The sequence below is a fragment of the Gallus gallus genome, chromosome 2 (assembly GCF_016699485.2).
Source record: "Gallus gallus isolate bGalGal1 chromosome 2, bGalGal1.mat.broiler.GRCg7b, whole genome shotgun sequence".
NCBI lineage: Eukaryota > Metazoa > Chordata > Aves > Galliformes > Phasianidae > Gallus > Gallus gallus.
Window position 1 is genome coordinate 33773814 of NC_052533.1, and position 18056 is coordinate 33791869.

The following is an 18056-nucleotide window of genomic DNA, read 5'->3' on the forward strand; positions in this document are numbered from 1 at the left end:
AAAATAGACACTGTTTCTATTAATAGCTTTTTTGGATCATCATAGGCTATAAGGAACAGTCCTGGATACTTGATGTTTTACGAATAATAACCAAGAAACAGTTGCTAAGATTAAAGCACAGAAGGTAGATGGAGCAAAAGATGGATAGAGGAAAAAGGTATATGGTGTGAGAAAGATGTAAAGCAACTTCTTATGCCTGAAAACCAGTGAACAAATCTGCACGAGAAGACTAGAAACCCCGAGCATTATACAGATGACCGTATGTGCGTGTTTGTCCCTCAGATGATCACCTGCAAGACAACGGCTTGATCTGAAATGATGCATAATGTAACAGCAGTAGGAGTCCAAATAGCAGGAAAGGTTGCTTGCATCATTCTGGGCTACTTCTCTACATGTTTCTGGGCAGAAAATTCACTCCTGAAGAAGGTGTCATTTTGTTTTATCCAGATGTTGCTTAAAGTCTTATTGATTTATACTTAATGGAAGCATGCCATTTGTTTTCCTTGCAGCTTTCAAAATTGAATTCCAGAAATAAGAGTGGTTTAGCATGAGTGAGGGTTTCCAGAATTTATACTGCCATTTGTACAGAAGAACAGCGTACCTAAACTAAGCTTTAAGCTTTCAGGTGGTCAGTTATTATACCATGAATGTGGCTAAAAGTTCATTTTCTTTTTAATGGAACCTTTGGTGCCACACTGTGGGACTTCTTATTGTAATAAAAACATACCGATGTACTCCTTTTAAGTCTTCACTAAATCAGCATCTCACAGAACAGACTGATGAATGTTATGGAAGGCAGCAGTATACTGAGTCAGTGTTACCACAGAGGCCACACCTTTTAACTGAACCATTCCAAGGGATTAAAACCACATCCAGCCAAAACTGCATTTACATAAAGTTTGTGCTAGCAGAGGTTACCATAGGTACCTTAATACCTAATGAGCAAGTTTGAATGCTGTAATGATCTTAGCAAGACTGACCTACTGCAAATATGCAGAGCTGACTGCTGCAGGGGAAAACTGCAGAAAAGCAAGTCCTCTGTGAAAGTATAGCATGACTATGTGGGTCTTGCACAAACTGCCTGAAATACCAATACCAGCATGACTGGCAGGCCCTGCTGATCCCACTGTTTTCTTCCTCCTCTCCATATAGCTAGACAACCCTATATAGTACAAAGATAGCTAGTACTTTAAATTCAAACATGAACGTTTTCAAGAAAGGATGGGAGTGGTGCTCTAACTCAAAATAAGCCATAGCTTTATTTTGAGTTAGCTTTAAGGAAATCTATACAAGATCGTAATAGTTTCCAGGTCCCACAGCTCTTACCTGATCACTCTCAAGGAGAGACCGGGCCCATTCATGTGCCTTGTACAATTCATGCCTGCGATCGGGTTTCTCCTGGAATCGAGGTATCTTTTTAGCAGGATCATCATCTCCAAAAGAAGGGGACTGTACTTTTGGTACTAGTTTTACATCATCAACAAAAATAAAAGGCTTAAACACGGACCTGAAAGAAATGAGAGTTACTGCTTGCAGCAGCCAGACAGATTTTATGTACATCATTCAAATGTTCACCAGGCACAGTGTAGGTAATTCACCTACACCATCCACAAACTAGGTCAGAGTTGGTGCTGTCCAGAAGCAAAATAAATCTCTATGCTTTAAAAAAAAAAGCAAAGTCTGCCAATTATTGTAAGACTTCATTCACCGGTTTACCTACAGCCTTCACTGGTCTCCTTCTCACCAATTCTGCTGGTGCTTTAGAAAAGTAGTATTGAGTTGGTGAAAAAAATCTCAGCATTCAGCCTCATATCAGCTTTTTCTCCCTTGTTCATGCTGCCACCTCTCATCTCCCCACAGACAGAATTTCCATTGAAATCACACAAATGCAGATGTGTGTGTGATTTGTGTCCACGTGTAGCATGGACAATTACATAGCTTGCTCAATATCAGGACTTGGCATATGACCAGCAGCACTGGTGAATTTCATGTAAGGAGGAAAAGAAAAAGACGTGGCTAGCCATATTGTGACACATCTTAAGCAAATTCAACACTTAATTTGGATCTGAACTTCAGAGAGAGCAGAAATAAAAGAAATAGGATCTTAACTCCTGAAAATCTGAGAGGAGAATGTATTCTCATATGCGTGGAGAAACTGCTTCCCTTTAGATGCACATCAAAACAGCACCCTGCATTCTGCAGAGAAGCTGTGAGAAGTGCAAGACATGCAAAAATGATGATAGTGCTGCCTGCATATGCTCAGCAGGTTCATTGCTGCAACTCCATCCATCACTGTCATGAGGCCTGACTCAATACCTACAGTTAACATAATGCACTTCTTTAATGCATTGGAGTATAAATGAAAGCAAGAAAGGCCTCTAAAGTGGTTTTTTTGTTTGCTTGTTTTTAAACAGCCAGACTCTCGTTCTTTAAAAAAGAAAGAAATCTCACCAAAACTATTTGAAGCCTTGCTCTTTTTAATCCCAAACAGTTTGCATCAAGTGAAATAAAAGTTTTGGAAAGCAAGCTTAAAATTATTTTCTTAAACTTTAACGTCTGAGTTGCATAATGCAAGGCAGATGGAAAGCGCCTTTGGCATGGATGATTCCCGTAGCACTTGGTAGCACATAATGTTTAAGCACTCTTACAGAACACTCATCTGTTCACGGACACCATTTTCATTTACTTCTCCCTATAACTTCTTTACCTCAATGCAAGGTAAACTTCCAAATAACTGAAGCAATATAGTTTAATACCTGTGATTCCCAGGTGAATTCTGTTTAAAACAGAAGATAAATTACATTGTTTCTCTAATGATCTAGCCCATGTGTTCCCTTGTATTCTCAAATGCATCCAACTAGAAAAGACATCATTAAAGCAATGGAAATCAAGCCTCCAATACAAGAAGATATTTGGGAATATCTTTTTGGGAGCAGCTTGGGAGTGTTGTATACGTTCTGCTCTGTTCATTTCTCGATGCCATACAAGACTACCTAGAGAACTCCCGTCTTCACTAGTTCAGCACTTTTTTCAGTTTTAAACCTACCTGTTCAAGAGAGGCAATAAATGGCCCACAAACTTCCTGTCTCAACAAGAATCCAGCTGGCTAGTAACCACTGGAGCAATAGCTCCAGAGTCTTCCCTAAAATGTGTTTATTCTAGAAGTTCTGAATTCAAGCAAGATCTCAAACCTGGCCTTTCAATGCAGGGGTCCACTTAAGCTTGCAGTGAGATGCAGTTCAGTAACACAGTAACATGTCAGACTGCACATGACTGACTACTGATTGTCTTTCTGGTTAGAACATGCTCTTGAAGCATTTGCATATACTATAAATACAAACATCATGCAGTGTATTCATTGGAAAGCGTACGTGAAGATTTGCATTGCCTTTTTAAACAGTAACATTCCTAAACAGCACTGTAACTATGGTGCACTTACAGCCCAGTGACCAAAAAGTGATTTGAAAAACAGCTGTTAATAAAGTGCTGTCTAGTTTTCAGATAATGAAATTTTCAGTTTTTAACCTGATGGCGCAAATACATCCTTTTCACAGAGACCTAACTGGCTGGTCTGTAGGTCAGATATAAACCAAAGGTTTTCCAAGGACATCCATCTCCTCCTTCTAACAGAGGCCTGTCAAAAATAGCTAATCAAAGTGTCACATTAATCCAAGAGCATTCTGTACTAAGATGTCTGTTTCTTGTGGTTGAGTTTATTTGCACGCTAAGCTTTCATTATTATTTTCTTTCTACCTGTATTACTGCCTTCATGCTGACAAAACTGACAGAAGAAAAGTTAAGTACAATTAATTACCCAGAAAATAAGCAAGTAATTCTAACTCGGAATTACTGCCTAGGTTATTTTCACTTCACTTTAAGAATGAAACACACTGAAGTCTAGAAAAACTAATTGCTTTATAAACTACAAACATAAAGTAATTCAGATGCTCATCAATACCTTGAGGAAAACTTAACTTCTCTTATTGGACCTGTTCAGCAATGAAGATGTCATCCTAAAAGGCTTTGCTTCCATTGCATATCCCTTTCTGATGACCAAAGACAGCCCACTAAACAAGTTGAAATATCAATTCACATACAAAGTTATCTACAGAGTAACTGGGTGGAATGCACCAAAAATTAGCCAGAGTACCTTTTGTTTTTCACTGTCTATTCAGAAATTCTTCTTTACCTATATTCAGAAAAGTCTTATCAATATATCCCAAAATCTGACCAAAAACCAGAATGAGTATATAGTAGATGATAGGCAGGGTGTATGAGAGGAATTAATTCACTGCAATTCTGCCTTGTCAGAAGGCTGCTCATGGTTCCAAATAGTTGCTACCCATAAATCCTTACTACTTCTTCACTCCTCTCATCCTAGAAATCTTCCAATGTGAAATAATCCACAGGTCTATTCATTAATAATCTCTTTGGAAATGGAAAGAACAGCCAGAGAAAGAAGTATCATCCTGCAGTCTTGTATAGAGATGTTTCTCTTCATCTTCACAAGAAGGCTTTAAAATTGAAGAGTCCCCTACAGACTCTGTTAATTGAAGGTTATATAATAATAGCTCATCTTTCAATATCCTCCACAAAAAAAAAAAAGAAAAAATCTGTGTCCCAGAGAGCACTCATTGGTCCCAGTTTTGTACTCTCCAAGCTGAGATATAACAGTGCAATATCTTTCTGATCCTGCCTGCCTACCCTGGAAGTTGCATTAATTAGCCTCTCTGTTATCATCTCTTGACCTGGTGCTCCTCTCATTACATCCCTTCCTCTTCCAACCTCAGATGACTGGTAGGGAAGATAGCAAAGAGCCCCTTCAGCAGCAGGAAATGTTCCAGCCAATGGAAGCTCTGCTAATACAGAAAAGGCAGCACACATCTTACCTATTCTGCAAGTGAAGGAAATAGTCATGCATTGGCTTTCTCATGAAAGGAAGTGCAATAAAATAAAAATGTATCTTCCTAGTAGCTTCTAGGAATTGACAATTATTTTGAAAGCTGCCTTTGTGTCACTGTAATTTTGGATTCTGCTGGTGTTTGGAACAACCCTATGGTTTCACTCAGCTTTCCATTTTGGGAATCTTATTGGCTAAAAATGTCTCTAGAAAAAAAAAAAAAAAAAGAACAGGACAGGATGGAAGACTCTATTCAATTCCAATTCTGAAAACAGAGCTTGTTTAACACCTTTCAAACCATCATCTACCCTGCATCCAGAGGACCCCGATGCTGTAGCTTACCTTGAAGGGTCTGGCGTGCCAGTGAAGTAATGAACACAGGGAAAACTAGGGTCCTGAGGCAGAACAGACACTATGCTAGCTGTAGTAAGGAAAGATTCAGAGTCCACACAGACACCACTGTCCTTGTCACGCAGGACATCAATCATAGTTTGCGCAGAAACATCACCTATATGAGGGAAAAAAAAATTCCTGAGCGTTCAGTGGCTTGGACCCCAGGGAAGGATTTTAGTTTGAATGGGGTTTGGCTTAGTTTGTCCAGTGACAATTGGTATGGCCAAATCCCAGTTAACAGTTTAACAATGTAAATCCAGAATGAGCTTACCTATCAGTAAAAGAGAACAGCAGGAAGCATTAATTAGGCATTACAATTACCATGTAGGGAGAAATCTCATTTAAGAGGTACTTTTCAGGAAGGCTATCCTGTCTGTAATACTGTTTCAGCAATCACTGTGAACAGATTGCTTGCATAAAACACCTAATTTTCCTTTAAGAAGCTACCTCTACCCAAGTTCAGACAGAAAAGTAACATCCTCATCTTTCACTTCTTATCAAGTTCCATTAGTTCTCAGTCAAAATACTGAACAATCATCTTACATTCATTAGGTCTAGCCTAGACACAGAGATTTTTATCCAAACCTGCAAGAAACTCCTATTTTCATGTTACTTCCTGCACACACCTTATCACAACTTTCTACCCATGGCACCTCCATGTTATCTTGCACTAGAAGCAAGCAGGGCTTCTTTACACATCAACTTCACAAACCTCCCCCTTATGCATGTGAGTGCCTCAATCCACCAGGAGACATGGGATGTCCCAGCAGGCCTGCAAGATTTGCAGCCACAGCCATCTGTCCATAAAGATCCTCAGAACTATTATCCAGGTTTATTAAGACCTTTCACCTATGGTCCTTCACACTTGTTTTATCTGCCCCTCACACGCAAACTATGCTCCAAGTAATTCTATAATATTAGCAGGAAGCTACATTGCAATAAGCATTTTACCTCTACTCTATACAATTCTTGACATTTGTCAATATATGAAAATACTAAAAAATACAGTAAACTCACATCTTTACTAAAGGAATCTTCATAAAAAAATGATCTGTACCATTTTTCATACATTAAAGAGCAGATATCTATTGGCTATGCACTGCTACAGACTGGTCATATTCTAACTACTTTGGCCAGCTACAGTCATTAATTTCAGTCTGGAAATAAACTCATTATTTGACTGAAGGCAATTGGCACATTGTCTGTTCTGGCAGCTTAGTTCCACTCAACAGTGGAAAAGGGACTTCAGTTCACAATTAAATAGTGCTTATCTTCCTTAAACTATGTTCTGAATTCCTCCCCCCAGATCCTAAATATCCCAAAACACAGCATTCCCTGAGATCAAGCTTTCATACATGAGACTACTTAATGCTATAAATACAGTATTTAAAAAAATAAAACAAGGCCACTGTATTTGCATCAAAGTGCATCATGCACAGTGGAACGAGAGCAATGTAAGCTATTTTGTAATTTCAACCCTCTTAAATCAAAATTGGGAGGAACACTAAGGGCTTCATCCTAAACTGAGGCAATTTTAGGAAGTGTCTTCGGTTATGGTCTTCCTTTCCACATGGTTTACATATAGAGGTATCCTTTCCAATCACGTGTAGTTCTAGACCATCAGTCTAGATGGAAAGTAAGCAGTAGTGAAAAAAATCCAGCTGTATATGCAAAAAATAAGAACCTGGTTCACACTTACCACTTTGCTTTTCCAGGCTCTCCCTGCCAGAACAACAGGCTAAATGGTCAGCAGCAAGAGAAAACACTTCAGAAAAATTGAAGTCTGAGTCTCCATTCCACCAGCCTTGACTTCTCACGTAATCCCTTAGTTCAGGATGCTCAGCATCAATTTTTGTAGTTAGTGAAAGCTGATTGCAAATGCATTTCACCCCCTCTACAGAAAGAGCCACATATCACAAGAGAGTATTAATACAGTTCTTATGGGAGTTGCTAGAAGGACCAAGCAATTGCAATTAGGAAACAAATGAAAGCATCAGTTAGGATGTACATTTAATATGACTGCATAATTACACATACAGTTACCATTCACTGCAGGTTGCAAAGCTCAATTCGCTGCCCTATTAAGATATTTACACTGCTACGTGATTAATAGTGCTGTTCGGTCAGACAGCAGTTTCACACTTCCTCCATACTCCACATACGTGACCATGAAGTAAAAGAGGTCTCCAAATGCCACAAGGCATACCTGAAGACTGAGAAGATGCCAGCCTTGTTTTTCTGTCCAGTGGAACAGCTGCAATAAGACTTGAGGCCTAATTTGATTCAAAACTATATGTCAGCCAAGCTTCATTCAGATTAATAAACCCTCTTTGTCTCCTACCTTAAAACTGAAAATATAATTTGGAAAATGTTTTTCAAGCTTTAAGCTTGAAAATTTATTGCTTTAAGCTTTACAATTGAAAAATAATTTTATTGAAAGCAGCAAAAGATAGGCTTAAGTTAAAGAAGTTCATTTTTAATCTTAAATTTTAAAATGGCATGAAATAAAAAGGAAGCATAAGCAACCTTCAAAGAATATTCAAGTGTTTGTTTTGGTTTTTTAACTGCTTTTCTCAAAAACACTGCAGTGCTCGTATCCATATAGCTACAGCATGACTAACAAACGGTGCCAGCTGCAGATACGCCTCAGAGAGAATAAAGTAAACGCATAGGAAGCCAAAGAAAGAGCTGATAAAGCAAATCCATTAACTAAAATAAAACCAGATTCTGGAATTTGGCACAAACTTTTTCTTAAACAGAAACCAAAGCAGTATTTCTAAAAGTTATTAATTAATACTGCCTTCCACAAAAGTAAGCTTGCCTTTCTAATGTCACATACGTTCTATTTAAATAATCAGGAAGAACTACATTAGGACGTTATGTGCATAAGTCTGAGAAAGTTACTGCCATTCAGTTCTGATTTGTAGTAGCTCACTGACAGTGTGTTCATGCTTCCAAGCAGCATGCCTTCCAGAGAATTTTCTTGACTTCTAGGATAAAAACATTTGAGTTCATGTCAAGCTAGCCAAGCTACTCATTAAAAGCTCTTTAACTATTATACTTAGTAACTGATGTAAAATAGCATTTCAGGGTTTTGATCCTTTGAGGGGGACAAGTTTATCATGCAGATTAATTTATCTATCCAGACTGAAGATTAGCAACAGGATGAATTTTAAAGTGTTTATCCTTACATTACTGTCAAAAAGTTGCTTGATAAATGTGTTATAAGCTTTACAGAACTATAGCAATTAGGAAAAAACAATTCTGAGGAGAGTCAGGAAGAAAAAAATCCCTTCCCACTGCTGAGAAATGACACTTCCCCTGTTTTAACAGCATCCACGCATTCATTTTTCAAGGCATAAATATGGCTGCAGAAAAGAACCTCCTGAACAAAGTATGAAATACACGGTTCTTCCATAGCCAGCAGCCATCCCCTTTCATCCTGTCAGCCTCAGCAGACTACAGGAAGGAGATGGAAACTAGTCAATTTAATCTGCTGCTCACAAGGACCCCTGGAAGAGAAACGTGCTGGTAAGAATGAGAACAGAGTTGCAGTACCACTTCAAAAAGATACAAGCTGCAGACGAAGTCAACAGTTTACTTGCTGGGAAGTAGCACACGAAGGTTATATATTGCTGATGTAGCTAAAAAGGTTAAGTGAAAAACACTTCAAACAGCACCCAGGTAGGTCAGTAGAAGACGGTTGTCATTTCATAACCCTAGTAACAGCTGACAGCTGTCCAAAATTTGGATCTTATCAGGGTAGCATTATCAGTCTTCCCTCTTCTAGGTTTGGGACCTGTTTGCACTGGAAGGTTTCCTCCATTTTGTAGATATTCTTGAAATGCAAGCTTTGCTCGGCAAATCATCCCTGCAAAGTAAGCTGATTCATATTTAATAGTATGAACTGACAACAGGCCACCATACAACATTATACAGCCAGGTGTTACTTCTTTGCTTTCGTACATTCAATAGCATTAAACATTCCTCCTCTCTGTATCTGCTGCCTCCTACTTTCAATGAAGGGGTACTGAAAAGAGAACTAACTGGATGTGTCATAGCTCAAAGCTGAGATGATAAAAATCCTCTTAAACCATTTGAATTTTTTTTTGAATTCATTCAAATGCGTGTGTAATTTTTATAAAGCTCTTTTCTTACAAAAATAAAAATCCCTTCAAAACTAAAAACGATAACCCAGATCACAAAAAAATACATGCCTTACACAATCTTAGTATATTAACGCAGTACATATATTCTACTAAGTTTTAAGTAAGTGCAGCCACAAAGTTAATGAAATTTAGAAGTCACCATGGAAGCTCTGGCTTCACACACAGAGAAAAAATAAATGACCTATTAAAGAGGAAAAAAAACTTTTGTCCTTCAGTGCTAGATAAGAAATGGGAATACGAGGGGCCTATATCTATTGCAGTAAAGCAACCGGGAGCAGACCATTCAGTTTACCACTGCTGTGGTTTAACCCAGCAGGTGGCTCATAACCACACAGCCGTTCACTCATTCTCCCCCCTCACAGTGGAATGGAGGAGAGAATCAAAAAAGCAAAGTAGAACTTACGGGGTTGAGATAAAACTATTTATAGGGGAACTATTTATAGAGAAAAAGGAAAATAATTATGACTACATATATAGATAGATATATAAATGTACATAACAAGTGATGCACAAAGAATTGCTCATCACCTGCCAACCAATGCCCAGCTAGACCCTGAACAGCAGAAGAGAGCCCAATTCATCTGCTTCAAAACTCCTTCCGCATGATGTCATATCATATGGAATATCTCTTCAGTCAGTTTAAGTCAGCTGTCATAATCCTGTTCAATCCCAGTTCCTTTGGCCCTTCACTGTGAATGGCCTTGGCTCTGTACAACACTGCTTAGCATCAACTATAAACATCAGTGGGTTATCAACATTGTTCTTCCTCATAGAATCAAAACATAGCAACGTACCAAACACTGAGGAAAGCAATTCTGTCCCAGCCGAAACTAAGACAACCACCTACATGTATATTAGTGCTTATCCTAGCCTCTTAGTATTTCAGATTAGTAATAATAATTTCTGCATTAACTACACTGAAAAGATTCTTGACACATTCCAAGCAGTAAATAAACCTGGGAAAACACAACACTTATCAAACATAAAAATGTAAACATAATGATTATGTAGCTTACGTATACAGGTAACATATTCTCCAACCTGACAGAAAATGCTATTACATTAACCAATGGAAATCAATGCCTAAAAGCTGAAAGTAACAGAAAAATTAAAAAAAAAAGACTGAAACTGATGGTTTAATCAAACACTTGCATGAATTACTTAAACCCAGGTACTTTAAGACAATTCTTCCAAAACAATTCCAAAACAATAATAAACATTTATTATGAACTAGGCTTGCTGGGAGTGATGAACTGACCTGTGATTTTTTCAGCTGCCCAGTACTTTCCAGATGTCTCCAGTACCCAGGCTTCATTTCTGTCCACAATCAGAAATGCGCTTTGGAAAGCATGGCACGAACTTGCGTCTTCATAGTAATTCCCTCCTTGCCCATGCTCTTCCAACAAAGCAACTATTACATCCAATGCTTCCTTGGCTGTTGAACCTCTTTCTAGGCCAAGTCTGTATGAAAAGAGCAAGACATTTTCAAGCAGACATACAACAGTGAGATGTCTAAGTTATTCATTTTGAATAGCAGCACTGATCTGCTATTAAAACACAGAAGTGCCAAGTCTTCCTGGTGTAAGAGTTCTCACCTTAATGAGTTACTAGAACTACGAGAGGAAATACGTATTGTTTCAAGCTTTTCTTTTCTACTCCGCTTTCTTTATTTTCAATTTCAGAGCTGGCCAAAGAAGTCCAACCACCAACCAATGACCCTGGCTGCACTATAAGCACTATAACCCTTCAGTGCTCTATCCCGCTCAGACAGAATGTAATGAAGAATAATATTAAATGGCCTTTTCAAAGTAACAGCTATATACAAGTTTACTCTGCTCTGTACAGAACAGTGGGAAATTAGAAATGATTATTACAGGAGATAAGAGACTGTAATCAGTTTTACCACCTGCCTGCAACCTCTCTTCCTGAATACTCCAATTTTTTATTGGCCATGGAAGTTAATTGTATGTTATCCTTTGATGTTCATTACACACAGGACAGAGGCATTTGTGCATAGTCCACTGTTAGCCTTGATTTAGTCTGAGTTATTGAAAGCAACAATTTCATCTCTTTCAGAAGCATTTACTTAGTGACAAAGGAGAGCCAACTAACATCTTAGATCCTAGTTTAAAAGTGACAGTTTCTCCCCTATCATCCTTCAACTTCATATTTACTTCCTTCTCATTTCGTTCCTTCTATTAGCTGAAACTCATTTTGCATTGTTGTCTCTGTTTTTAGTCTCTATGCATTTATATTACTCCTTCATTCTTTTCCTCACTTGCACTATCACTGTTTCAGAATAACACAGAAATGCCAATCTAGGCACACGTGGATTGATAACTGCTACTTTGATGGCTATATAGTCACCCAATGCAATGATCATCTATTCTCTTCTCCTCGCCTTATGATCAAAAGCATTAGGTTACAATTAGATCAAAACCTGGCAAGAGACACAACATCACACTACAACTTTTAACTTCTCCCTGCAATTTTCTCTCTGGGATGGTTAGTCTAGCTTTCTCTTTGAAAACTCTAGCAGAGATTTAGGCTATAGAAATCTCTTTTAGATCACTGTATGGCTTTAATATTACATTTACTTCCACATTACTAAGGCTGAGGCTCTGCTTTTGTTGGGGTGCTCCCATTTGTCAGTTGCAAGGGACAGGGAAAATAAAAAATAAAAAAAACCAACACGGGAAAAACACATCTCTACACAACTTGGCCTTGCCATTTACCTTGGCATCAGTGCGCTGGCTGACTGTAGCATAACCTTCCCACTAACACCTTTCAGAGCATTTGTTAAGGGACACCATAAGAAAAGCTTACAGTCATTCTGCACTGAGATTGGACAGCTTGAATTATCCATTTAGAAATTTTCTGCGACCTAGTACAGCCTACTGCCTCAGTGCTATTCTGAAAAAAACATAAAATTGTCAAAAATTAGCTTAAGCTTTTCAATTTCTATTCTCATTTACAGCATCTCTTCAGAAGTTATGCTGGAATCGATTTTCTCTCAATACTTCCATCTGTCAAAACTACCATTATGTTTTTCACTCAGATAAAACTGGGATGGGGGTAGCGCTGTGTTAACAACCAACTTCCACCCCCCAGGTCAACTGCACAAACTCCATCCCTTCTTAAGAATCATTCTTATGTTCTGACATGCTGCTCTGTGATATACTATCGAGACAAAAATCTGCAGGTAAGTCTTATTCCTCACATGCAGCAGTACAGTAGGTAACGCATTGTTTTTTGTCATTGTATCAGCAGCCATGATCTGAACAAGTTAAGAACTTTGTGAAGTGCAACTTCACAGATATCCAATAGGGTTTTCGTTGAGAGGGGAGGGCAGGGGGGAGGACTAGCAGACGTGTGCATTTCTTAATTGAGCTTAAAATTCCTCCCCTAATTTTCATTCCAATAAATCCTGAGTGACAGAGAGAACCATTTCTGCAGATGGGTACCAAGAGAAAGAGCTGGTGCCAGCTGCTTCATTGCAGCCTCTATGATTGATTCTGCACTTGATGGCTCTCTTTATTCTATGAGATCATCCAAAACAGTTAAGCTTAATGCTACCAGCCAAGTCTTTGCAGTAAGAAAGAACCACTCTGGCTGCAACAAGAGACAGATGGTAGTCTGCAAAATCCCTAGTTCTCCTTGCCTCAAATGCTCTCTGCCTCACAGCTACAAACAATTTCCTCTGCAGATAAGAAGGATGAGTGGGACAGTAATATCTCCAGGTGAGGACCACTGGTAGGCTGTATCATTTCTCCATATTTTGGTATCTCCTAATATTTTAGTGTGGATAAACCTAGAGCTACTGGATAACATATATACTTCAGTGTTAAACAGTACTTTGAGACTGCAATAACCTCAAACAAAATAAGCAGAACTGTGCACCTAAAACAACGGCTTGTTAAAATTGGAGAATGATAGTAGGAGGGGTAAAATGAAGGTGGAGCTTGGAAAAAATCACCTACCACATCCCTCCTCTTGACAAAAGCTTGTCCTATATTTTCGTAAAAAAAGCTCCCCAGTCTATTTTATCTCCCTTAGTGCAATCAAACTCACTAGTCCTCCTACGTACAGCTTCTCTGTAGATTCCTTCAGTAACACAGAAATTAGGAAAAGTACCAAAGAGGAATGTAACACCAATCCCCTCATGAACTTCCCATTGATCAGATTCTTCAGATCATATTTCCCATTTTCACTGCCTCTCCTCCAGCTAGCTCACATTATTCTTGATTGTGGTAGCTGGAACCCAATACTGTATTTCTGCAGAGACATCAGGGTCAGAACATTTACAGTCTTAGGCAGCTATACACCTAGCAGCAATTTCATGTGACTCACAATTCCCAGCTTAATATGAGAATACCTTCCAAGATTTTAATGACCTTGTAAAAGTCAAAGTATCTATTTCCCACCCTTTAGCATTAAAATTTGTTAACTCATTACAGGGGCAAAGTAGAAGTGTTTGACAGGGTTTTTCATGACTAACAGTCAGTACTGAACAGTTGTCATCTCCTTGATATTTAATTGCCTTTTTTCCCTTGAGTTATGTTAGTCTATACCCACAGCTCTTTTCAACGCTTTTTAGGTATACCACAACATTTAACCTTTTCCAATTATCCAGAATCTCTCCCATCTTTCACTAGATCAAGTAAAATGAGTATGCTCTTGAAATTGGTTCAGCCTGCTCATTAACTATCCTAAGAAAAATTTCAGCAGGACCACTGGATCTGAAATTGATTTGCTTACATAACTAGCAGTTGACCTGTGTTATCTTTAAATTAAGTTGAATATTTGCTCTCCTTTCTTTGTGATGGATTTGCACCATTTTCTCTTCTTTCATTTTCAGCTTTCTTCCTCCACCTAACTCTTCTTTAAATTCTCTTCACTGTAGCATCAGCATGCAGACTGAGACATACAATACAAGTGTTTCAGGCAGACAGCCTTCAATGAACAGACTTCCATGGAGTTTTGTTTGCCAGAATTTAAAAAAAGGGCAATGGTTTGTGTTGGAATGCATGGGCTGAAGTGAAGCATAGTAGTTTGTTTATGCCTACAGTTGGCTACAAGCCCAGGATAAGCTTTTTAGGTCAGAGTAAGCTGTTTTAAAGCGGTGGAGAATGATGGGTGCATCAGCAATCTGATGCTACAAATTAGCAGTTCCTAACTAACAATGTAATGGAATAGTCACTGCTAGACTGTACAGCAGGTAGACAAGGTAGGCTTAGTGAACTCGTATTAGGCACAAGTAGCACATAAACAGTAGCCAGCTTCAGATTCCAAGTGCTTTAAAGCATTAACTCATCTGCCTTTTGTTTTAAAATCTTCTAACGCCAATACCAATAAAGCCATTACCCATTATCATCACCTAAATGTTTGGCCTTTAAAAGGATGTTCACAGCTCAGCAAGCCACCCACCTGACAAGATCCATTCCAAGCAAGGCTTCAGATTCAGAAGCTGGTTCTCTGGTCACGACAGCTTCATTAGCTATACAGACTCCATGCTCATTGGCTCCCATTTCTGCTCCCCAAAGCCAGGAAGGCCTGCTCAGCGCAACAGCATGAGTCTTTGGCACCTGCTCAATCTCAATATATGTGCACTGCATTGGCAGAGAGAATAGGAAGAGAAAACGTAAAACAGCTGCAAGCACTGGATTTAATCTTCTGACTCTAACACAGACTTCAATCTTTAGCACAAGATTTAATGTTGAGACAAGATACACATCATGAAAAAAAAAAAGTCCACCTCTTGAATATGAGCTGAGGAATTTTTAAAAAACAATATTTGTTAAGTTTGAACCTTTATGTCTTGATATTACAGCAGACTGGGAGAAGACATCTATTTCTATAGCTGAAGGCTTCAGGTAGACATGCAGAATCCAAGTGCTAGAAGCGGTAGAAAGCAGAATTAGGTGGTCTGTTTCTCAGTGTTAACAGTACAGTCCATGTTTTGTGCATAACAACATCAAAACATTCTCTCATCTCACTTAAATACCATCTCCTGTATTTTATGTAAATGGTGTAATAACAGTAATTGGACAAAGCACATTGGAAAGTTTCCCCTCTTCCTTGGTGCTTTCCCTGCACCAAGTCTAAGTCTGCTGATAGAAAAAAAATCAAGACTTGAAAGTGTTCAGTGGATAAACAGCCACAGAAAGGAAAGCACAGGCATTGTTTTTGCTTAAAACTGATGTTTCAGCTATTTTAAATGGTTTACTGTAATCTGAGTTCTATGGATACATTCTGACAAGTCAAAGATGCAGAGGACGGTTGCACAGAAGTCACTGAAACTACAAAGAAGAAAGAAATCATTCATTATCTTTCACATATAATTACTTTTTTCTTGCTTTGGAATATAAAAACAAGCACTGTTTTCCCAGGCAGCATGGAAGAAAGCTTGATCCATCATTAGATCGTTGGCTTGTACAAACCAAAGAAATGGGTTTTGCATTTTATTCCTGAGGTCACATCAAGTTCTTCAAGGACCACAGATTTTTTTGGTAGGAATATTTGTTCAGACATAACAGGATAAACAGAAAAGATTTGTGAACTCAAAGTTGCTTCTCTTTAAAATACATAACGTGTCTACATCAAAAACTAAGTCCAGGGAATCTAAGACCAGCAATTATAAGCTTTTCTTTTTCCCTGACCTGTCTTTCTACCCGAAGGATTACAAAGCGTGGTTCTCAGCTTCCCATCTTGAACAATAACTTTTACAGTAATAGTGTAGCATGCAATTAAAATGTTCAATAGATATATATGTTTTGTGGATTTTTTTGTTTGTTTTGTTTTAAATCAGAGATGACATTTTTAGAGTCCTTTATGACCACACAAAGATACCAGCAATCAGCCTGCTCCCTTCATTAAGAATTATGTGTAAACACAAACTCTTGAAATTCTATGAAAACAGGAAGAATTATAGGTAAAACAATGATTTACCATGGAGGACATATGCCTCAAAAGAGAGGGAAACGCTTCCATTCTTAGGAATTAAGAATAGATTAGGGACATACTCTCCTTTTCCTTTTAGCCATGTGCTTAATTTTGATATTTGGCTTAGCTGATATGATTCTGATAGGGAAAAATCCCTAATATTTGACCAAGCCAGCACATATATTGCTTATATAGGAATAGACTATGATTTGGTAGATACAGAATCAATCTATTGGAGTGCAACAACATCTGGCATTAGCCTGGAACTGAGATCCATCCAACAAAAGCACTGTACACAGTTTACTCTTCATTTATTCTTCCAATCAAACCATGTTATATCAAGCTACTTCTTATCCAAACTCCCCCTTCTCCATTTGAGCTGTCAGCAAACAAAACTCATTTTTGGCATGCTGTGCAATCTTTTTTTTTTTAATTTTCATTTTGTCCAGAGCTACAGGTCACCATTATTTGGAAACGCACTTTGTATATGTGTGAGAATGAATAGATAACAGCTGTATCTCTTAGATATATGCAAACAAGAGCACAGAGCTGCTTCAGTATGAAAAGGGGCTGAGCCAAGCACCTTCCTATGTAACACACAAAGACATGAGAGGAGCAAACTTCAGGCAGTCTGCAGGCAGGGAGACCTCAACCCCTACACAGGGTGATTTCTGGCTCCCTAAATCTCATAGGTGGGCTGGCAGCAAGTTGGAGCCATCCTGCAGAGCCATACAGTACATGAACTTTCTCAGCTCTGGAGGAGAAAGCAAAAACCTGAGGAGGAGGTGATGTCATTAGTCTGTAAGCCCACCCTTGTGAGCATTCCCTGACTGAATACCCTCTTATACAACACTGCACACACTGGAGCTTCAATTTTCTAGGAAAAAAAAATAATAATAATGATGAACACTCTGAAAAGTGATACACTGAGAAAAAATGCTGCAATTTTTTTCTTTGCAAACCATCATATACCAGATATCCCTGTCACCAAAGGCTTACTACTTTGGGCTTCATCCCAAAACCAAGCATTTCCAAAGCTGCAATTCATTAGGAAGATTTTATTGTCAACAGTATCAGTCAGTGAAGGAGAAAGAGGAAGTTGTGTGCTTCTGTTGGAGGGATACAGAGGATCCTGAAAAAAAAGCAAGTGCCTTTGCTTTGTAACTAATCAGAGGCCTCTCCAGACACCTCCTTCATCTAGAAATATTTCAGTCTGTAAGGCAGGCAATAGGCTAAGCACAGAGGAGAGCATGAGAAACAGCAATCCAACAATACACATCGGCACTTTCTACACTGATTCTCCATATCCCCCACCCCACAACAAGCAAATACAGGCCATATTTTTTCTGTTATTTTCTGCTTCAGAAAAAAATCAACACACACACACACACGCACAGACACACACAACGTTCACATCTTTTTATATAAATTGTCTTAGAAGATCTAAGGTAGCCCCAGGCAACACTACAAGCTTGGGGCAGAGTGGCTGGAAAACTGTGTAGAGGAAACAGACCTGGGGGTACTGGTGAATATTTGGCTGAACATGAGCCAGCAGGGTGCATAGGTGGCCAAGAAGGCCAAGAGTGTTCTGGCTTGTATCAGAAATCGTGCTGCCAGCAGGAGCAGGGAAATGATCATCCCTCTGTACTCAG

General features: G+C 38.7%; 1 protein-coding gene across 4 annotated transcripts in view; it reads right to left on the reverse strand.

The window, feature by feature from the left end:
- Nucleotides 1-18056, reverse strand: part of SCRN1 (secernin 1) — a 34330-nt gene that overhangs the window by 862 nt on the left and 15412 nt on the right. For all 4 annotated transcript variants that reach the window (XM_418734.8, XM_015281820.4, XM_015281821.4 and 1 more), the window contains 5 exons: nucleotides 14890-15071; nucleotides 10721-10923; nucleotides 6993-7187; nucleotides 5243-5408; nucleotides 1327-1507 (listed from right to left, as the gene is read on the reverse strand). In XM_418734.8, the coding sequence (XP_418734.6) occupies nucleotides 1327-1507; nucleotides 5243-5408; nucleotides 6993-7187; nucleotides 10721-10923; nucleotides 14890-15071 (927 nt within the window). The remainder of the gene's footprint in view (nucleotides 1-1326; nucleotides 1508-5242; nucleotides 5409-6992; nucleotides 7188-10720; nucleotides 10924-14889; nucleotides 15072-18056) is intronic.